This window comes from Ochotona princeps, chromosome 9, assembly GCF_030435755.1.
Source record: "Ochotona princeps isolate mOchPri1 chromosome 9, mOchPri1.hap1, whole genome shotgun sequence".
NCBI classification, from domain to species: domain Eukaryota; kingdom Metazoa; phylum Chordata; class Mammalia; order Lagomorpha; family Ochotonidae; genus Ochotona; species Ochotona princeps.
In genome coordinates, this window is record NC_080840.1 from 6718466 (window position 1) to 6741549 (window position 23084).

At 51.8% G+C, this 23084-nt stretch overlaps 2 protein-coding genes across 5 annotated transcripts in view; one reads left to right on the top strand and one right to left on the bottom strand.

Annotated features, from left to right (window-relative positions):
* TG (thyroglobulin) overlaps nt 1-23084 on the bottom strand; it is a 205445-nt gene that overhangs the window by 35832 nt on the left and 146529 nt on the right. The window lies entirely within an intron of this gene.
* Nucleotides 1-23084, top strand: part of SLA (Src like adaptor) — a 54469-nt gene that overhangs the window by 14077 nt on the left and 17308 nt on the right. The window contains exons 1-2 of one of the 4 annotated variants that reach the window (XM_058668458.1): nt 9736-9923; nt 21307-21441. In XM_058668458.1, coding sequence (XP_058524441.1) covers nt 21381-21441 — 61 coding nt within the window. In that variant the 5' untranslated portion in view covers nt 9736-9923; nt 21307-21380. Of the gene's footprint in view, nt 1-9735; nt 9924-20888; nt 21442-23084 lie in introns of those variants that run through there. The other 3 variants (XM_058668460.1, XM_058668459.1, XM_004580736.2) reach the window with 3 other exon arrangements.

A 23084-nucleotide genomic window follows, 5' to 3' on the forward strand; every position in this document is an offset into this window, starting at 1 on the left:
TGGCATGAAATGCAAGCAGAGCTGCGGGTAGATGCTACAGTCCCCTGACTCGTCTCTCTGTGAGTGTGTATGTCTGTGCACAGTGCTTCAATATTTATATTTAGGAAATAAGTGACATCATATTATTTTTGAGACTTTCTCACCCACCAAGCAGTCTATTGTGACTGTCACTCTGTTCTATTTATTCTTTTCAAGGTTTTTGCTTAAAATATTCACATGCTAAGTTGGACACAAATGTCCATAGCAGCATTATTCATCATTGCTAATAGGTGGAAATACCCCAAGTGCCCATCTAATGACACCCGGATCAGGAACAAACACGGTGTGTCCATATGAAGGATCATTATTCTGCAACATTTTCTTCAGAGAAATATCTATTCTGATCCTTTGTTTTTAACATTGAATTGTTTGTCTCGCTGTTACTGAGTTAGCCAGAAATCCCTTATCAGAACCATGATTGCCATTTTTTTTCCACTCAGGTTGTGGGCCACCTTCTCACTTACAGATACCATTTACAGCATAGATACTTTTCATATTGACAAGGTCCAATCCATCCATTTTTCCCCCTCTGGCCACTTGTGCTTTTTGTGTTGTAAAACCTTTGCCTTACCCAAGGTCTGAGAGCTTTGCCTTGCATTTGATAGAAACCTATTTCTAATGCACTCTGAGTAATCAGGTTCTGCCTACTTGCCCTACAGAAACACCGAGCCGTCGTGTATTTCCATTTGCAAACTCAAGTTCCCCACTAGTTGCAGGGGAGAAGGAGGAAGGGGAAACACGAAGTTGTACAGTAGCAGGTACCTGGTGTGTATTAGCAGTTTACAGACAGCCACCTTCCAAGCAGGACAATGATTGTACCATTTCCTTAAAGAATGGCAGAGTCTCAGAGAGAGTGACCACCTTGTTCCCAATCAAGCCCTGTTGGCAGGTTGTTCTGTCTCCAAGGCCACAACCCCACTTGGCCTTTGCCTGCCAGACAGAATATTGCACCACCTCCCTTCTCCAGCCTTCTCTGGCCATGGAGAGGGGCTAGGCTGCGGTGGCTGTGGCCTTCAGAATGGATCGTGCACCTGACAGACCCCTCCTCCGGGTCTTGTCAACGACAAAATGCCTTTTCCATCTGTCACAAACTTGATGTCTAATTGCTTCCCTCACCTTCTGGCTGTCAGAAGCCATTTAAATGCTTGGCACAGAAACATCACTGATTTCCAAGTGAAGGTGTCAAATTTTAGAACTGACACCATGAGTGACAGCTGAGGCCATTGTTGCCTCTTACTGCAGGAGGAATCTGAAACATGGGCCCAGGGCCTCCGCTCAGTACACTTCATATATACATACGGGTCTCTGTCTCCCAAGTTTGTTTCGGGGACCAAGGGGCTTCTGCCAAGTCAGGATTGAGCAGACCCCATGAGCAGGACCCATGGCCTCTCCTTCTCTCCCCACTACTTTGCTTTATTTGTCCCCACCAACTTTATTTCCTGCTGCCTTCTTCCCTTTCCCAATAAACACACTGATGGTAGAAAATGCCAACTGTTCTGTACAGGACCACATGGTGTGAGCAGACAATAAAGAGGGTGCGAGGGGAATGGCAGGGCAGATGCCCTCAGGGGTCAGCGACCTCTCAGGCAGGACAGGTCCACAAAGAGGCAAGACCTAGCCAAGCAACTCACGACTCCATGCAGACTGAGTGGGGAGCTGAACCCAGAGGCAGGAGTCGTGGGATGTAGAGGGCCTTTCTGAGGAGGCACTGGCCTGGCTGAAGGCTGGAGAGTGGCCTGAGTATGCTTCCAGGAACCATGGTGGAAGGAATGGGCAGGAGCTGCAGGGAAATGCAGCTGTGTGTGTGTGGGGGGGGTGAGCATGAGTGCTGGAATTAGGTCTGGAATTCAAAGGGCTCCCTCCTGCTGCCACCAGGGGCTCATGGCTGCAGAGAAGGCTGGTCTGGGAAGCAGCTGTGCAGGTCACAGTTCCAACACCCTGACCATCAAGAGACCTCGGCGATTGGCTTTGGGGTTCCTGGGGACAAGGTGTCCAATGAGCAGCTGTCCCCAGGTCCCTGGTCTGGTCCGCCTTAGCATCTGTGTCTGCAGGTCTGAGGCCACACCTGCCCTCCCATACCCCCCTAGGGCCCAGGTGTGTCCTAGTGCACCCAGCATTTCAGCTGCGGCGCCTACTTCCTCCTGTTGGGTTCTCAGCCTGGGCCCCAGTCCTCATGAGGCTAGCCCTGACAGCTCCTGGACTCTTGATTCAAGCAGACGCTCCCTCCAAATTTCTCTACTGACTCTCACATTTCTATAAACTCCATGTAGCACTCACAGCTAGACACCAGAGCCTGCTCAGGTTCTGGAATCCATACCACACTGCTTCCAACACCATCTTCTTCAAATTTGTTAAATGAAAACTAGCATAGAATATTATTTTTATAGTGACACAGAAAAAAGAGGTCTAGCAGGAGCTGCTGGATTAGAGAAACCCTGCGCAATTCAGCACCGACAACTTGGTAATTGGCTTCATTTTTGGGGTTCCAGTTTTCCTATCTAATGGGGTCAGGGTGTGGCATGCACTCTTACCAGATGTATATTATTAGAAAAGCCACCCAAAGTACCAAAGCCTCATTTCCCTCAAATGCAAAGTAAGGCAAGAAGAATATTTCCCCAACCATTTGCTGAGATAGACAGGACGTGCCAAATGCCTCCTTACATATGTCAGATTTCCAACAAACAGTGGCAGCCGCTAAAATCCCAACTGATGTTCCCAAGAGATTTTATACAATTAGATAGCAGATCCAAACAATTCTTCATTACCCATCAAACACAATGCGCGTGTCAAGTATCAGCTATTGTACTGTTAGCATTAAGATAAAATTAAAGTAGTGAGATGCTCTCCAGATATGGCTGTGTGACTGCACCCACCTGCCTCCATCCCCCATGCTGACCCCCGCTGGGCGGCCTGGCTCAGTGCTTCCTGAATGGCCACCTGTTCATAACTTCACACCCAACATAGGGCTGGTTTTTAACTGAGGTCACCACTTGCAATGACATCAAGACCAGCTTCCTGTGCATTCATCTTCTGATAAGTACAAGACGATCTGGGCTTTAGAAGGAGGCATGTCTCACCCCAGCACCAAATCATCCTAGGCCGGGGTGCTAGCGGGGCTTCAACAGGAGCTTACATAATTTCGTTGCAGGTTTGCATGCGTATTGTGGTGCTCAAGTCCATCGCTGGAGTGCTGGGCGAGCCTTGTTGTGGGTGTCACTGTTGGAGAGGAGAACGCCCGCAGAGCCGTTAGGAGGCCTGCCTGGCTGCTGGGGAGGGAGGCTGGTTGTAGAGGCCTTATCGTGAACATGCACATGGGGCTGCCTTGGCTGTGGTTCTCTTATCAGGAAAATTCCACCAGTGTCTGTGACTCAGGAAGGAATCAGGTGTTAGAACCTCAAGGAAATTTGTGCTCCTGGGAGGGGTGGGGAGGGAGTTCCTTCTTGCACACGGGCTCCCTTGGTCTCTCACTTCCAGTCCCTCTCTTCCTGCTCATGCGTATCTGCAGGCTGCTCACGGGCACCTGTTCCATGCCTCCTAGGGGCCCACAGTTTCTGTAATTCAGAGCTGCGGATGTGTAGGGCAGGGAGGTGCCAATACTGCCTTGAAATGACGCTGTGTGGTTCTGACACCATCCTCCACCGCTATCCCCCTGACTGACTTTCTCAAAGACTGGCACACTGCCCTTAAGCAGAGCTCCCAAGGCTGCTGTGACCACTGCCTGGATGATCTGCTGTGGACTTGCGCCAAGGGAAGCTGAAGAAGTGATGGTTCAAGTTCCGCATTAAGGTGGCTCTGTTTCCTGTCTTCTGTGCCTCTGCTGAGTCATGGTCTTGCAATGGGCATGCATCAAACCATTGATGGGAGCACAGCAAGGAAACCCTACAGGATTTCCTTATAAACATCACTTGAGAAATCTTATCAGTCAACAGTAATTTTCATCATTATAGTGGATGTATCAGTTGAGTCATATGTGTCCACCATTACTCAATCAACATGAATCCACAGGGCATGCTTACATGAAATTTTCTTGCTCTTGGGAAACACGATCAAGAATTGGAAATGACCCCACAGGCAACCAGAGGAAGCCCTTCCCGGAGGAGGCTGCAGGGAAGTGTCAAGCCAGGATGTCACTTAGATGAGGTTTCTGCTCTGCTGAGAGTCATCAAAGTGGGCAGCAAGCTTCCTCACCCCGGAACAGGTGTAGGTGCTGTGGCAATGGCTAAGCTTCAGGCACAGGACACTGGCACTGCTGGCCTTCATCCATGAATGCCACATGACATAAGCTATGGGCCAGTTCTGGATTGTGGGCCTTTATGCAAAGGACAAGACTGAGGGTCTGGGGCAGGGCTAGGGTGAAGGAAGCCCAACCCTTTCACCAGACCCTGATTCTGGAGGATGAAACGACTAAGTCTGGGATGGTCCTAAGCAGAGACTCCCTGCTGACCCTGGTCCTCAAATGGGAGAAACAATTCTATTCCAGGTCAGTGAACTCAAACTTGGGAGACCCTGCCCATCAGCAGACCAGAGGAAGGAACGTGGGAAGAATCAACACAAATGCTAAGAACAGCATGGCTGTGGTGGCAGAAAGCAGAGAAAGAATTAGAGCAAGTCCATTTATTGGCCCATTCTGGTGGATCTGAAAGGGGAGAGAGAAGACAAGATGGGCTGACCTTGCTAGGTAGAATGCAGATAAGGCACAATGGAAGTCATCTCACAATGGGAAGAGTGGAAAAGACACAGTGAACACCCCATCTAGCACTCTGCCCTGCGGTGTCCTAGGTGTCCTAGCCCTGCGGTGCAGTTACAACCTGAGGGAGCTCAGCCAGGGCAGGCGGTGATCACTTCTCCAGGGGCAGCTCTGAGCATGGTTGTAGACCAGATGAGCTCTGGATGGGCCTGAAGGGACCTTTAGCTGTGTGCTTTCAGGTGGTAGGATGGGGAGAGCCAAGTGCTTGTTGAAGAGAACCTAAGTTCCCATGGGGGAGGAGGCCCAAGTTCTTGAATGATGACACCGTCCTCAGAGAACACGCAGGGTGAGCATTGAATGCCAGGAGAAGGACTGAGGTTCGCCCTGCGGACGACAAGCCCTGGCCAAGGGCTCTCGGAGAATGGCAGGAGTGCCTGAGCCTTGTCTGGGGAGCCAGGCCTTGACCAGGGAAGCACTGAGCATGGAGGAAGTGGATGGAGATGCGAAGGCTCCATGAGATGCTGGTTTGAACATCAACCTCTAGGGCCTGGACTCAGTACACTTACCAGCTGGTGACAGAGGAAACTAAACACTGGGCGGTTTCTCCAGGTGAAGTTTAGACACAGACAGCAACTAAGGAACACAAAGCCCATCAGCAAGAGCCAGTTGTCTTTGCTCGCGGTTCTCAGATGTTTGTTCCCTCATTCATTCTCTCCACTGCTTCACCACAGCAAGCCACAGCAAGCCACGTAGTGCTGGGGCACTGCTAATACTGGTCCATGCTATACACTTGGACCAAGCAGGGGGTTTATTCATTGCACTCGTGCCTCGGGAGGCTGAACTGTCTTGGAAAGCACTTGACTTCCCCAACCTGGAATCCCGCCAGGACGGAAGCTGGAGAAATGAGCCTTTGATGGCTGCAGTCAGGACGCTCATCAGCCTCGGCCTGGCTCTGATGACTTCAAGTGCATGAAGCTGTTTGTTCCCCCGGGGAGCCGTTCTGTGCTAATGAAGGGGATGAGCCGTGCTCAGGCCTAACTGAGCGACCCCCAACCCTGCGCAGGCTGGCATCTTGACCATCTGCCTCTGACCATTCATTGGAGCCCTCATTCCTAATTAATTTACCAAGCCCTGCGGAAATCAGCTGCTTCCTGCCCACATGGTCCTGGGGGTCTGTGAGCCCCAGAGCCTGACCTCATGATCATCTCCTGGCAGGTGCAGCGGGGGCTGGCTGAGTCCATACTGACACTTGAGCTCCTCAGGAGTGGCATCGCCTGCCAAGTGTCCGTCTTTCTTCTTGGGTTGACTGAGGATGTCAATGACCTTGAACAACCACCACCCCGCTGGGAAGGAATCCAACTTAGTCCCACCACACTTCAGTGTGGGGTTTCCCATGGAACTGGGAGCCCTGGGTCCACCCTGCCCCCTGTCCTGGCTCTTTCCTTGCTTCCTCCCTGTACATCCCAGGACTTTGTCATCTGTCTTGTTCCTCCACTAGGTTGTAAACTGCTCAAGTGCAGGGAGGCACAAAGCCCTCTCTGAATGTGTAGATTCCCAAATCTGCCCTCCAGTGCAGCACACACAAGGGGAATGCCTGCTGCACTGAACAGCCTAACACACACGCAGCAGATGTGGTTGGGGGTAGGGTTTGGCAAAGGAAGAAGCACAGCAGTTGGCTGTGAACTCCTTGAAGACAGGCCTGGCCCAGTTTGGGGTGGAGTGTGTCTTGAGCAGGTGCAAGTGCAGGCAGAGGCACCCAGGGAAGCATACAAGCTTCACTGAGAGGACACTGACAGGAGGATGCCTGAGCACGTGACAGGCTCACACTCACACCCCAAGGTTCAGTCATGGGTCAGGAGAGAAAGCTGCATGCATTCTGAGGGTGTAGCATGGGAGATGGATGGCTGGAACAGGTGTGGAAGGAAAACAACAGGCTCCCCCACCCTCCTCAGTGGGACCCCTGACCTCCCTTGGGCCTTGACCCCTTTGTGCTAAGTGGCCTACAATTCATGCCTCTGAAAACTGCCCTTCATTGAGGAGGCTGCATCCTTACTGCCCTGCGCAGCTCCCTGTGCTTGCCTGTGTGACTAGGCCATGCATTTCTTCTTGCTCTGTGCTGGGGGACAGGGAAGTCCGGCCAGGCAGAGAGCCAGCCCAAGGGAGCTTTGTTGCTTCCTTCTGCCATGTGTATGGGGAAGCACAGCGTGGCTAGGCTGCGTGGTACTAGCAGCCTCCATGGCCTGTGACAGACCATGCTCAGGTGCCTCCTCTCTTGGCTGCTCCCAGTCCCTCCATGGGATAGATGCACAACTGCTCCCCAGGACACACTGGGTAACATCTTGGACATTTTTGATTGTCATGACTTGATTGCAGGGGAAGGGCTATAGTGGGATGTTCTTGCCAGCTACTGGGTCAAGTTCAGGGTTGCTGATCATTATTGACTTCACAGGGCAGTCTCCCATAGCCTGACCCAGTCTCTCTCTCTCTCTCTTTCTCGCTCACTCTCTTACACACACACACACAGACACGTGACCACAGTAGCCCAAACTGAGACCGGTAACCCCTTGAGATTCCTTGGAAATGGCGGTTGACAGCCTGAGCAACCTGACAGCATGGCCCACAATAGGAGCCAGTGGCAACACAGGGTTCACCTGCTCTGTGGGCCACAGTCCCAAGTTCTCACCTGCACCTAAGCCCTGCTGTGGTCATAGTTTCCAGCTTAAGGAACTTTTATCAAACCTCCCGTCCTTCCTTCACAGTTACCCAGGAGGTGAGAGAAAGCTCCCCAAACAGCGCATGTTGAGGGGAACTGGCAGCAGCCCCTGGTTGTTTGGTGACTCACCCTGGAAGTGGGCAGCGTGGAGACCTGGGTTCCAGCTCCTGGGCCTCTTCCTCTTCAGTAGCTCCTCCTGGAAGGGGACCCACACCAGGCACCCTCCCGATGGCACTTTTCCTCTCAGTCTGGGTCTGTCCCCCTCGCCTCCACGGCCTGCTTAACCAGCGGCATGCCCTGAGGCTGGCTCCTTCTCCTCCCATAGGTCTCAGCTCAGGGACACACAAGAGAGAGTGAGAGCAAGTGAGAGAGACAGAGTGAGAGAGCCCTCCAGCCCGTAGGAACCCCTCTGGCCCCCCTGCCCCGCTCTGCACAATTTCTTAGCAGTGCATTTTTGACATGTGACTTCCCCCCGAGAAGGTCAGCAGGTATATGGCCAGCTTTCATTCATGGCTTCTCAATAAAGCTTATGGAAGGGGTGGTATGAGGGAATGGGTCCTGGGTGTAACCGAGAGTACCCAGGGCTCTGTAACTGCTGAAATGAGAGAGTAAGCCAACAGGGCGCTCCTTCTGGGCTTACGTCCTGGACCCTGAGTGCAAGCTCTCTTCCTTCCCCCACAGAGTGCATCTGAGGGGAGTGCCACTTCCGCCCTACTCCCTCCCCGCTTCCCAGTGTGCTCTTCGCACAGTGGTTTTGACACCTGTCTACTGAGAAAGCCTCTCTGGAGCACAGTATGTCTTCTGGATTTAGACACAGCCTTGGCGTTTGTAATTCATCTAGGCAAACTACACCAAGTGAGGTTTCCAAATGACTGTCCTGGGTACATGCCAGTGTTTTGGGGTGGGATGGGGACTCTTGGAGGGCCACCCCAGCAAGGTCAGCCAGCATTCCCAGCCCAAGCAGGCAACTCCCAGAGAAATCCTGGAGCCAGCATGCTAGAAACTTCCACCTCTTCTACCAATAAGCTTTCAGTCCTGCCTGTCTGGGTTTCCTTGCTTCAGATTCATACTGTACGAATAAGAAAGGTTTATACATATATATGAATGCATACATGAATATGCATTTATATGAATGCATACATAAATACATTGCATTCATACATAAATATGAATGCAAGGTATATTTTGTGACATAGGCTTTGCTATGTTAAAATTTCAAACCTATCATCAAGCTGAAAGAGAACAACTTACACCTTACGTGTATGTCCTTTGAAAAATCTGTGAAAAACAGAGCTAAAAGTGTATTTTGATGCAAAATATTGAAAGTTCTGCATAGTTTTTTTGCAATATTTATTTTCTATCAGCTTTGTGTATGTACAGATTTCAAAATATTTTGCACTACAATAAACTTATCTTTTAAGTTTATCTTTTAATTCCAATTCTCACCAATTCTCACTTCTTTGAAGTGCCCTCAAGGGCCCTTCACCCAGATTCACCCCAAGGTCACCCTGCACCAAGGCAGGGTGCTGTCTTGTTCCCCAGGCTCGAGGCGCACGTTTCGGTGTGTGAACCCCTGAAGAGTTAGCACCAAAGGCGACAGCCAGCCTCAGGATACCTCAGGCCCTGTCCCCCCAAGAACTGCAGCCTCAGAGTCACAGTGCCACCATCCCAGAGGATGGCCAGTGACGCACCCCAGCCAATGCATCCCTCCAGCCGCCCCCCCCCCCCCCCCCCCCCGCCCAGGGTGTCTCTCCTAGGATACACTCCAGCCCACAGGCTGCGAAAGGGCGTGAAAGGAAGGACTGTTGTTCCTAAACTTTCTGGTTTCTTTCGGTCATGATCAAGCAGGGGAGAAAAGCTGCCAGGTGGCTCCTTTCTTCTAAGTAGCTGTTGCCAGGCTGTGCAAGCCTCTCACACTCATGGAGGGTACAGCCAGCACCAGGGACACAGGCAACTGTTACAGCTGGGAAACTGAGAAAAGAGAAGCTGTGGCTCTAAGCCTCAGGCCAGGGTCAGGCAGAGGGAAGGGCAGGCACAACAGCTGGCTCCAGAAGCACACACGTGCCCAGCCTCAGCTCCATGGGCCCTTCAGTTAGAGAGAGAAGCCCAGTTTCTCCAGGCCCTGGCTAGTGGAGGCAAGCTAGCTGCCTCCTGGGGCTGCGTGAGAACACTGATGAAGTGCCTGTTTTCTCCATCTTTGCAGACAGAAGCCTGCTCCTCCGTGTGGTCACTGAAAACAGGAACCTGCCCCGCAGCAAGCGCTTGCCTTCCTTGTTTCTGGCAGAGGAAGTGTGCAGTGCGAGCTCCGGCAGCACTGCCTGCTAGCATGGGCGGCTCCTGCACCCCCGCGGGAGGCCCCACTGCTGCCACTGCCTGCTCATTCCCGCAGCAGCAGCAGCTGATGGCCAGGCCGTGAGGAGCCAGGGGCCTTGCCAGCCCCTCTGCAGCTGACTCCCCAAGGGAGACCAGGCCCGGCGTTGGCAGGTATCTTGGGGGGATGTGGCAGGGAAAGACTTGGGGGACTTTGCTGAGGCACAGCAGGCAGGGTGGTCTTGCTGGAGTCTGGAGCCTCTGAGGACACAGGGAGGAGCTCAATCTGTAGCCTGTGTCCTGCACAGTGTAGCTGCTCCGCAAGTGGCTGAGGCCTCAGGCTATGCAAAGGACCAGGGATTTGCACAGGGCTGTTGCTAACCAGGAAAGTTATTATTATTATTATTATTATTTTATGTTTGCTAAGTAGCAGTCTGTGAGGGAAATTAGGACTTGCCACCAGACTCCTTAGCTGTGTGACCTTGGGGAAGGTACTGAGATCTCTCTGGGCCTTCATTTTTACCATCTGTAAAATGGGAAAGCAGTACCTAATTTGCAGACACTGGTGGGTTAAATGTACTAAGGTGTGCTGGCTGCCAAGCTCAGTTTCAGACGCACAGAGTGGGCTCAGGGAATGCTGCCGCCCTGGGGTGCTGACAGCTGAGGCACGTGGAGCACAGGTGGCTGAGCAGCCGCAGTGGAGTCATTTGGAGTCTGTGCAGCACTACTGGGGAGAGCCACAGGTCACTTGCTGTCATGGAAGTAAGGGTGTGTACAGTGTGTATGTGTGTGTATGGGGGGCCTTGGGGGAGGTGTGGATTAGAGAGCCCATGTGGGAAGTGCACACATTTCAAAAGCCCACTGGAATTGGAAGAGAGGGGAGAGGTTTACAACTTTGTAAGGAATGTGGCATGCGACATGATCCTTTGGGTACCCACACGCCCCTGGTGCCTGTGTCAGGGGATGACTTGCTTGGGCTGTGGTCTGGAGTCAAGAACAGGTGCCCCTCCCCTCCTCCTGAGTGATAGAGGAAGAGAATGAAGTGCCTGCAGTGCTCAGAACCGTCCTGTGTGGCTGTTGTTTGGGTAAGAAAATGAGGACCTGAGAGGTTGGGTGGCTCCCAAGCAGCCTAGCTGGGGGGGGGGGGGGCAGAGGCAGAGAGGGGCTCCTAGGGGCTGAAACGGGTGAACAACAGAGGCCAGGGTCTGCAGCATTGCTCTTCACCCCAGCAGCAATGCACCCTGTTGGCTGTGAGCTCCTGTCCTGCTCCCAGCTACAGTAGCTGCCCTGTAACGCTAGTGAGCTAGGCTGTGGCCCTCTGGGAACAAACACGTTAAGCCCAGATGAACATTCTGGCAAACTCTGTTGCAACTGATATGTTCCAGGTAGAAGAATGCGAGTCTAGGGCAGTTAACATGCCCAGGAGTCAAAATCTCCAGAGGCGATGAAGGGCCTGTGGACTGGGCACCCAGACTGCACTGAGCCCCAAGCGTCCGACACAGCTCTGGGAATCTGTGTGTCAGGGGAGGGTCAGAATGTCTAGCTCAGCTTTCCAAGTGGGCCACTGGTGAGCCTCTTGGAGTGTCAGTCTTGCCCCCACTCCCTTGTGCACTGGAAAGAAATTCACATTGTGTGCACCATGTAGGATGTGCGAAGTGTGAGGCAGTGGCCCAAGTGCCAACCCTAAGAGGACACTATTGCTCACTAGGCACTCTGCGGTGCCTTGGCAAGGACTGTTAACCAGCAGGGGGCACACACAATTGGTTCAATGGCAAAGCTACTGAGCTGGCAGCCCTTTGTCTCCGGCTGGCCAAAAGCATGGTTTGGTTGCTCCTTCATCTGACACAAATAGAGCAGATACAAGGTAGCAGTGGTGGGGGCGGGGAGAATTGTGTACCAGCCATCTGAGGCCCTTTTCTTAAGACAGAAGAAACTGTCCCACTCTGAGCTGTGGCAGCTGGCAGCACACTCCTGAGACAAATGTGCATATCTTAAAATGCAGGCGACACTGGATCTGGCATACCCTGTTGGCTTCCTGCAGTGACCAAGGCTGCTGGGTTCTCATTTTCACCTGCCACACAGCAGGACTCCCTCTCCCTAGTTCTTTCTCTGAGAGAGGTTGGAACAGAGAGAACAGAAGGGGTCATTAAGGATTTATACTGTGTCCTAGGAGAAAGTTTTCATTGTGTCATGAGTGGCTCCCGACAGCCCCGCCGGACATGTACGTGTCTGTCGGTCTGTCTGTCCAGCCTTTTGATACATACGCACTGAAGCTATTCCACAAGACTGACTTCCCCACTGCCTGACCCCACTAAATGTCTGAAGGAACAAAGAACAGCCTGTGTCGACCACTTCCTCCCATCAAGGCACCACTAAAGAAGGGGGTTCCATTTGATGTTGATAACCCCAGCCATAGATAGAAATGGGGGGAGTGGTGCAGACTCAGGGGCTCACCAGGTCTCACACCCCCTTCCCATGGCCTGCCTGTGGAGGCAAGCTGAACACTGTGAACAAGACAGATGGTCCTGACCCAGACCCCCTCCTGCCTGTACTATGTGAGGCATTTTTTTATTACATATATCACAATCATTTGACCCAATGGAGGACTGCATGCAGACGATGGGAATCAGAGACCTAACAGGGCAAGGTTTCCCACTACAGAGTAGAATGAACACAGACACTGGCCTTGGAAAGCTATCCTGGAGAGGGGGGTGGTCGTTAAACCCTCCATGAAATAAGCACAAGAAGACAGATGCCACAGGGGATAACAGAGAGCTTAGGGACAAAGATGTGAGGGGTAGCTGGTGCAGTTCCCAAAGTCAGGTTCACTCAATTTGCCCATGAGCCCTGGGAGGGAGTACACTGACCCAACTTACAGACTGGACAACCGCTTTAAAACCTGTACTTTTCTGCTGAACACAAACACCAAGCCCCTTATGTGTCAGGGTCTGCCCCATCTTTATGCCTCTCAGCCTATCAGCTGGATATCTCTTGAGGATGGTCCTTGAGCACACAGAACAGTGGGACTGTGAGCTTGTTGCGAAGTAAGGGAGAACTCCCTGGCCATTTCCTTCTGCCCAAGAGCACAGTAGGGCAGAGCCAGTTCACATGAGTTCAGATCTCGTGTCCACCACTGACAAGTGAGGCCCTCCACTCCAGTCTCCCCAGTTCTATACAAGGTATACGTACCATGAAGCACACTGTGCAGAGCTGGGGGGGAGTGGAAGGCACACTCAGGAGCAGGTGGCAGGCCCATAGTGTGCTTTAAAGTTATGTGTGGCAAGTAAAACTTTAGGGGTACTGGGTTTAGCCCTTGTCCTAGTATTGAAGTCACTGTTGAGATGATCTTAAGGCCCAGCGTTGGCAAGCTCAGAGCTCAGAGAGCCGATGACTTGGTCTTCGGCTGGCTCTCATCTGGTGAGAAGAGGTTGACTCTGCACTCCTTGCCTCTGACCCAGGTGGACATCCCTGGTCCCAGGCCTCTATGAATTTTCTCCTGTTCTCGCCAGTAGTCCCAGCTCTTAAAGCATCTATCATTCAGATGATAATTTCACCTACCTGGGATGTAGGTATGGGAGAAATTACAGTTGCTTGTAAAGAGAATAGGATCTGAACGGGCCCCAAGCCTGAACTTGCTGTAAGGTCCTGAATAAGTACTTTGACCTCTCCAAGCTTCAGCTTCCTGTTCTGTGCATAGATGGGCTTACTGGAGACATCAAACGAGTCTGTAAGAGGCCTCCACATGGTAGACCAAGTCTGGTGTCTCCCTCCTTTGAAGCCAACGGGGCTGTCTGTAGGCAGCTGTTCCAAGTGAGGAAAGCTGTCAGGACGAATTTCAGCATGGAGACCCGGTCTGTGTTGTCTGTCTTCCCACCTGGCCTCCTGACAGGGCCCACAGGAACCTGGAAAGCAGCCCACGGCAACATTTACACCACCACCATGGGCAGACCTGCAAATCGGGGCTATTCTGCATGGCATACACACCTGCACAGCCTTGGCCCGCTCTCTCCCAGGCACACTGTCTCCTCCACACTCATATACTCTTTCCTCCTTCCTGGTTCCAGCCAAGGGAAAAACAGAGATCAGAGAGCTGCCTTCATTGCATGTAGTCATGCAGTGGGGTTGGATGCGGGTCAAACGCTCACCTAGACAACCAGACCAAGCATAACCTACCCCAGCAGCAGTGCTGGCTCCCTAAGGCACTGGGCAGGAGGGATGGCAGCCTAAAAACGCAATAGCACCTGCCACCAGAAGCAGTGAACACCAGCCTGGGGTGGGGGGCTCGTTCAAGAGCCCAAGGCCTGGTACAACGAATGCTTGAGGAGCTTGGCTGGACTGGGGGGACAGCATCTGTGTGACTGACAAGTGACTCAGGCTGGGTGGGACTCAAGGGCTGCATATGCTGGCTGGGGCCAAGCCCCGATTCCCACCTTGCAGGTAAGCTTGTGAGTAACACTGGTGCTTCACGCAGATGCATGAAAAGCACAGCTCAGCTGGCTGGGAAGTGTGATGTAAGCCACAGCAAGGCCTTTCCAGTGCTTGGGGACATTTAACGTCCCTGGGGAGGGCTCCATTTGCTCCCTCCTCTTCCAAACACCCAGATCTGAAATGACAGGTTCCATGCTGGAATCTCTGTTCTCCCATTCTGTGTAATTACTGGTATCAAAGTGAGGGTCTTTGCCATTGTTATTGTTGTAGTCTGTGTTTGTCTTGTCAGCAGAATTTCAGGGCATGCAGATATCAGGAGCCTGAACACCATCTGGAACACGGTCTTTGTTGGACAATGTGTTCTGCATCCAACAGGATCCCTGACCATGTGGAACTCTATTTCCCTGCTCTCTCTGCCCCCCTAGGTGGTAGAGATGTTAAGGGAAAGGAGCAAAGTCCCATGTCAACAATGGCCCTCCATGTCCACCTCCGCCCACCAGGTCTCCCTCACCCCACGTCGGGGTCACTGAGACAGAAGCACCACCAGAGACCTGAGCCACAGGGACTCTGACATGCCTAGATTTCAACCCCCTGTTCTCACTGATCTTATTGTGAAACACCCAGCAAGGCAGGTGTGGCAATGGCCATAAAATCCCCCAGAGCACAACTAGCAGCCAAGAGGAGCAATTCAGGACTTAATAAAGCGTGAAACTGCCAGCTTCCCTGGCAGTGAGTGACCCCACATCATCTTCCCATGACACCTTAGAATGACCAGAAAATGACCTCCAGGACAATTCCATCCTCGTCTGGTCTCAGGTTAAAGCCCACCTCTTTGTTAGCCTGAGAACTAATGAGACCCCTTCCAAGGCATACAGGAGTAGAACTGCTCCAAGACCTGGTGGTCTGGTCCAGCTGACAAATGGGCAAAGGCTTTCTCGACTTCATTGAGTGACTTGAGCAGGTAGCTTGCCTTCTCAGAGCCTTTTCCTCAAGGTGCTCTGTCCTGAGCAGTGGCCCACCCACGTCCCTGCAGCAGTTTGCTTGCATCTGGTTTTCATAGAGCATGCCAATGGAAGCTTCTTTTAAAACACAACCTGCACCACCTCTTAAAGGAGAGGGTCCCAAGTTTTCCCAGTGGCTCGTCCAAGACTCTGACTTAGAGCCAGCCATGGGAAGATGGCTGGAGAAGTACCTGTGCCTCCTCCAGCTGGCCATTTGTCCTGCATGTCTTGCCCTTGGAGCAAGGCTGAGGAACCTGGGGCAATGCTACAGCTCTCCTCTGCAGCTCAGTAGGACAGGGAAACAAGGTGGGGCAGGGGCAGGTGGCAAAGGCCTGTGGCCACACCTGCAGCTGCTCTGTGATGGGCAGCAGGAACAATGTGGGTCGTGGGCTGGCAACCCTGGCAGGCAGCTCCCCTTGGCCTTTATGCTTGTGAGATGCACCTGCCAAGTAGGTCAGGATGTGGTGGGGTACCCCGGAAATCCTGTGAAATCCTCGGCAGGGAGAACAACAGATGTGCAGCCCTTGGGCCCCCTCCTCTTTTCTCTGAAACAAAGTGTCAGCCCGCAGTCAGGGCTGAGCCAGTGCAAGGCAGTTATGTAGGTCACAGTGCCAGTCATGCTGTGGGGGACAGGAGGCATCAGAACTCCAGGCCACTGTCCCAGCCAACCCTTTCTGAACCCTATTTGAGGAACCTAAGGCCTTGAGAAAGGGAGGGAGATGCTGGAGTTGCACAGTGTGACCTGGCCACCCAACGCCCTTTGGACTCAGATGTGGTGTGACAATTGTTGTCCTCCAGCCACATCTCCAGTTAGAAATTCTCTCTAGGTTCATTACCCAGAGAAACCCCTTCAAAACATTTTGGGGAACTTCCCTTTATATGTTTTCTGTGTACTGTATATGCACATGCATATTACATTTTTAGGAAGGTGGGGTTCTATATGTACTACTAGTCTTTTTCCTGTTTGGTTGCTGTGTTTCTTTACACACTTCCCCCTGGTTCCTCCAAGCATTGTCGACCTTGCCTGGCACCCCTGACCTAAGGTGCCAGCAAGGCTAGGCGGCAGCCAAGAGACCCCTTAGGGCCTGCACATCCCTCCTATTCAGGGTTTCCCCAAAGGTTATAACACTGAAGTAGACTTCCATTACTTCCTTAGGGTAGAAACAAGGCAACACTCACCAGTGCGCAGAAGCAGAGGTGCTAGAGACAGGCCATTCTGCTTAAAATCCCAGTTTGACTTCCTCCGCATTGCGTCACCTGGGATGTCTGCCCTAACTGATCTTCTCTGTAAACGGCATGGCGGTGAGAAGTCTGGTTGTATTATATGGGAGGTCATACAATAATTAGCTTCCTATCTCACAGGAAATAGAAATTGACTGACCCAGTGATGGGCTGTTGTGGGGGTCATCGTGGCTGCTGGATTGGACCCTGAGTGCTCCCAAAGTTCATGGAAAAATGGAATGTGAAGATGAGTTTATTTTGGTGCAAAGAATCTTGAAACTATATGTGTATATATATATATATATATGGTCTGGCATTTATAACTATATACATATATATAGTTCTATGTATGTGTGTATACTTTGTATCTATATATGTGTATGATATGTGTCTGTGTGTTTATATATATGTATATATATATATATGAGTTCTTCCAAAAGTTAGTAAAAGATGAGTATTAGGGAAAAAGGGTGGATTTAATAAAATAGACTTCCATTTTCCCATGAACTCTGGAATGGATCCTTACACATGATGAACATGAGGTTTCTCTACTCAAGGCATGAAGCTCCACGTCTCAGAAGGCACAAGCAGCTGTCAGAGTTTGTTCAAGAAGGTTCTAGATCAAAGGGAAGCAGGGGTGCCTCTGTAAGCAGGCTTTCATATCCCACTGTCACCAGGGGTTTGGCTCCTGGTTCTGTGGTGGATCAGGCAGCTGAGAAGCCTGGGCCCTAGTGTTTAGGAGATGCAAAGCACACAAGGGAATAGTTCACCATGTGGGAACTGGGATGGCTATGAGCTGCTGGCACACAGGTGCTGTGTTCCTGATGGTGACTCCCTGGCAGCATGTGTCCCTTCTGCACCACACGTTCCCTCATGGTGCCCAGTCACATCCTGACCAGAGATCTGAGACAGCAGTAAGGTCCCCGGCGGGGAGTGCAGCAGCTGGACAGGTGGGCTGAGCCCTGGCGTTCTCATCGGGGAGGGGTCTGGGAGACGCTGATTGCATTCGTGGCCTGGGATTCCTGTAGACTGTTCTCTGACAGCAGCTGTCATACATATGACCTGCCTCTCCATTTTCTCCAAGAACATGAGGCAAAAGTTTGGATTCTGTCTAGCGGGATTTCATAATGAAACGACAACGAATCTTTTCTTGGAGTAATAGCTTTCGAAAAGACGTTGAGTCTTGATAGCTAAAATTAAATGAGGTCAAAAGGATCTGTCTTTGGAGATCATCTCTTTCATTCATCTCATTTCTCAGAAGACAAAACTGAGGCCCAAGGTCACATAAAGACAATATCATTGATCCACAGCCTGGAGGGACAACGAGGGTATTCACACCAGGGTCCTTTGACCTGAAACCTACAGGTCTCATGGCAGAGGAAGGGGTGGAAGAAATCCCACCTTTGCTGAGTTAGTGTTAATTAACTCATTTTTCTTTTGCCCTTTCCTATTGTTCCTAGAAGCAATTTCGTCTCTGGTCCCCTCTCTCCCACTTGCAGCCACTGCATAAAACTGTCACAGATTAAATCAAATTGTTCAGCTTTTTCATTAGGGAACCTCCAGCTTTCATTCTCAGGGGCATTCTCACTCTTTTCCAACAAGAGGCACTCTCTCGCTCTCTCTCTCTCCTAACTTAACTCCTTCCTGGAGATTATGAAGCCAATGAGCAGATCACTGAGGAGCTCTTTCGGGGGGCGTTTTTGCTGGGCTGAGGGACCAGTTGCAGCCCCTGCTCTCACAAAGCATTCAATCGGTGAGCACACCAGGCTGGAGTGCTGCGACAGGGAAGGCGTGCGGTAGACCAAGCACCTGGGCAAACAGGAACGACTGCCTTCTTCAGCTCACAGCCCTGGGTATGTTGGACTTGGGTTTTATAGATGGATCTCAATTTTCCTATCTGGACAGTTTCAAGCTGGCAGGCTCTATTCCTCACCCCATCACCCTTTAGCAGATACCGGGGACCTCCCCACAAACAGCATGTGAGCATGTGCGAAGGCATAAATGATATTAGGAAGAATGGCGATGCTGGAGTTCATGATGACAGACAGCAGCCTCTTCCTGACTAGTTTTCTGCCATGGCTGTGATTAACAGTCCCAGCCTGTTGCTCAGACCTGGCTGTAGGAATGAGGATCAAATGGGGGAGGGGCTGCAGGGCTGGAGGGAAGGGGTAGCACAGCCTTTGGAGGGCAGCGCAAATGGGGTTAGAGTTCAGGGCATAGTGGCTAGGTGCTTCCTAACAGCTGCGACCACATGTCAGGTCCAAAAGAGAAAAAGGCCCTGCCAAGGGTGCCAGGTGCACCGAGGTGAGGGCCTGCTGGAGAAGCAGGGGTCCAGCTAGGCCAGCACACACCTGTGTCAAAGGCCTCAGTGATGACAGACTGGACAGCCAAGGCATAGGAGCAGCTTGGGACGGTGGGGAGGCAGAGCAGCCGACCCAGGAAGAATTAGGAGCAGGAGGTGGTGGGTAGCCTGCATGGCATAGTCTGTCTTGGGGGTCTGTGTGGGATAGCCTGCAAACGTCAGATGTCTGCCTTACGAGGTGAATGTGGGATAACCTATTCACAGCACATACCACATGTGTGGCTTTTGAAAACTATATGGGATTGCTTTGCATGTCATAAGCCTAGTGTGGGGGATAGCTTGTGCATGTTACCTGCCTACTTTGTGAGGTCTTTATGGGATAGTCCACATACATCACATGCATGGTCTTTGAATTCTGTATGGGATAGCTTGTACATGTCACATACCTACGTTATGAGATGTGTGTAGGATAATGTGCTTCGTGAGGTCTGATGGGAAGTCTCTGCAGTCACACCCTCTTTGAGATGTTGGTGAGGCCCCTGCACCTGACACACATGTTCTCCTTAGGGCTGTGAGCCCTTCGGAGTCAAGAAGGCAGTTGGGTTTGCTCCTTCCCTGGTAAAGGCTGAGACGGGACCCCTGGTTGGTGCCTGTCCCCATTGTGTCTGTGGTCTCCCATGGTGCTGGCTTTCTCAAGGCTCTGGTTTACATCCCAGACTCCTCTGGTGCCCTGCAAGTGTCTGCTGGGCTGAGGGAAGGAAGATGGGTCCCATGTCTTTCTGCTCTCACCACTGAGCATGCCTTCGGAGTGCCTTCACCGAGCCAGGGGCTGCTGTTGGATGATGCTCTTCAAATCTGCCCAGCCCACAGAAGGACCTACCAGGACTGAAGGTGTCCCCTGGGAAAAGGAGATGGAGGGCAGGGGAGGGAAGGACCCAGGCCTCTCATTTCCTTGGGCCTCACTCTTTGCAGTCATCAAGGCCAAAATCAGAAGATGGGATTTGCACCTGACTTTGAACCTGAAGTCCCCTCCAGCCCCATCTTTATGCTGCAGTAGAGGCGTTTGTAAATTTTGCAAGCATTGTAATTACCTGGGGAATAGTATGATGTGGCACTTTAAGTTATGCATGAAAACTATTGGTGTACTTGCTTAGCATATATGAACTTTTAAAAATCCCTCATTTGGTTTCCCTAGTTTCTTAGCTAGGCTAGGTCTCTCACCAGATCCCAGATGCTCCTCGCCCAATCAGACAGCCAGGCAGACCTCAGCATCCTTGGGAAGGCCCTGCTCTGAGAGCTCCATCTTCCCAGAGAATGCTTAGGTTGTTCCTGACTTAGGATCATCCAAATGACCATGCAAATAGGTGTTTGATGCTTTGTGATAGTGCATCTTCTTCCTGGTTAACAACATAAGATGCCCCCTTGCTTGTGGTGCCAGGGCATTACAGCTCCCCTTCAGACCCCCAAATCCTGGGGGATTGCACAGTGTGCAGCAGCTTAAGCGGTTTAGATCTACTTTCAACTTGCGGTGTTGGCAAATTTAAGGGGATGGGTTTATCAGGATGATGCCTGGCACAAGCCGAGGGGCAGCTGCACATGTGAGAAACAGAGATGAGAATGTAGGAAGCCCACTGGGAGCTGGCCGGCCCTTCCAAGTTTCTACCACCTTCATACCAAGAGCAGAGATGGGACACATTTGCAGCTGGTCAGCACCTGTCCCTTCCCTCTGGGCTCTGTCCCCACCAGACAGGAATAGCTGTGGTTGTAAGCCTTTTCCACCTATCCAACACTCTGTCCTGTGACCCTCATGTCCCTTTTCAACACACGAGCTCCAGGGCCCAGATGTCACATGTTGACGAGGACATACATGACACCAGGAAAGAGAAGGGAAATGCACACACCTGGTGTGTACAGCATCCCAGGCCACCCAGCAAGTTCCTCAGTGCTGTTCATCAGTGCATTCTGTGGCCATTGCCCAAGTCTGTCCTGTGATGATCTGCCCTCAGCAGGCAAACACAAACCAGCTACTTGCTCAGGATTGGCCACCTGCCACATGAAATGAACTGCAAATCTAGCTGCACTATGACCTTGACCTGTCACCCCTTTTTGAGACTCAGTTTTCTTCATGGCAAAATGAGTACACGGAGGCAGGGATTTGATGATTCTCAAGAAGTGATGGCAGAGGTGCAAGTTCCCGAGCAGTTTTGTTAATAAAACAAAAATTCCAGGGGAGAGATGGAAGGAAATGGGAACCCAGCGGACTCTCTCTCCCCTTCTACCTGCTCTGAGCTGTGTGTACCCTGAACTCCCACCAAGCATCTGCCAGTGGCTATGGCCTGTGAGCACCGGAAATGCAGCTCGGCGTCTGGTAGAAACTCTGCCTCCTCAGAGCAGAGGGATGGAAACTTCTGCCCCCAACAGCCTTTGCTAGAAACTTCCCTCTCTGTGGTTTGTCTCTGTCATTCCCTTGATAAAAGAAGCTGAGCTGCCATGTAACCAACGTTCGCACATCACGTCTTCACACACACGTAGACGCCCCTCACGAGCAGGCTGCCTGCGCAAGGATGCACCATGCGCTCTGAACTGGGGCATTCTCCGTCACCAGGGCGTGGGGCGCGGCTGATTTTCCGTGTGTGTATCCTGTACTCCAGGCTCCAAGTGGCCCCTCGAGACGGAGAGATGGGGAACAGCATGAAATCTACCCCGGCACCCCCTGAGAGGCCTCTACCCAGCTCAGATGGTAAGTTTGACTCTGCTGACTCGCCTGGCTCTGTTCTAGAGAGGCAGGATGAAACCTACACTGCCGGTGGGTTTTGATAACTGCCTAACAGGGCAGTGACTCCTGGGGAGGGCGTCAGGAGACTGGTCTCCGTGCCGAGTGTGTGACCCAAACACTTTGCCATGCAAAGTGCAAGAGCACGAAGTGTGTGCATCCCTTGGCCACACTGTGGAGGTGTGGAGGTGGCTCTCCAAAAGCAGCTGGCTCAAGCCCTTTGTTTTGTAGATGAGGAAATTGAGGTGCCCAGGGGTATCGCTTGCCATTTTCAGAGTCCGATTTTCAAGCCAGGGCCTGCTGATTCTGAAAGTCAGTGCCTTATTTACCATTGCTACGTGTTAACTCTGCAAATGACACATCAGTGTCCCACCACAAAGGCTGCCCCGTAGGAAAGAAAGAAATCCTGTGTCCCTGGGCAGGAGGCCAGGAGGGCAGCATTCCAGTAAAGACTTTTTTTTTTTGAAAGTTAGTGTTACAGATACAAAAGGAGAGATAGAGCTTTCTATCTGCTGATTCATTCCACAGATAGCTGCCACTGTCAGATCTGGACCAGGCCAAAGCCAGGAGCTTAGAACCCCACTTGGGTCTTGATGTGGATGGCTGGGAACCAAATGCTTGGGCCGTCATTTGATGCTTTCCCAGGCACATTAACAGGGAGCTGGACTGCAAGTGGAGCAGTCAGGACTCAAACTGGCACCCATATGGCATTTTGGCGTCACAGGTGGCTGTCCACCCTCTATGTCATATCAACTCCCCAGAACAGCCTTTGGAAGAAAAGGCAGGTTGAGCTGGTCTCTCATAGCTACAAAGAGTCCTCCCAGCAACCATGAAGGAACAGCATGGAGCTGAAGGCCAAGGCCGAGGATCAAATCCACGATGCCTGCAGCTCAGCTGTACTTGTAATTCTAACAGCCTTGACTTTACTGCTGAGAGTTCCAGATGCTGGCACAGGAAAGAGGCCACATTGTGTGGGTGCCTTGGAGGTCAAGGAGGCCACATGTCCACCAGCGTCCACAGGATGACCAAGGGTGACTTGGGATGTGGGGGCCTTCTCCCTTCCTTTCAACACTGGGTTCTAGGGAGTACCTCCTATGTGGTGACAACATTGGACTTTCCCAGGTGCTATAGTATCAGTGACAGCCTTCCTGTCTGCCATGCTGGGCTCTGCCTTGCTTTAGGCTCTTGCTTCTTACCTGGCTTCAGTGGAACGTTTCACAAAGGGACCTTTCCTCTTCTTCCTGGTTACCCTGCTCACACATTGAGATGGACGCTTGTAAGTCCCCCCGTGAATGTAGGAAGACCTCACCAGCCCTACCCGCCAGTCAGACTCAGCATAATCTTAGTGCAATTAGTTTTCTAGCCTAGTGACTCCCCTCATCACACCGATGGAGGAAAAGCAGGAGTGTTCCCAGTAGTGCAAGTACAATGTGGAGCACAGTATGTGTGCTCCCTCCTGCCTGCTCCTAACAGGAAGAGGATCTTCCATCTCCCACATAAAATCCAGGACATGGTACACTTGGGCAGGCTGCCCCCTCCTGTTGCCACCATTGGAAGGCAACTTGGGCTACCGTTCTCATCTTCTCCAAACTGGCTCAGGTCATGGCCTC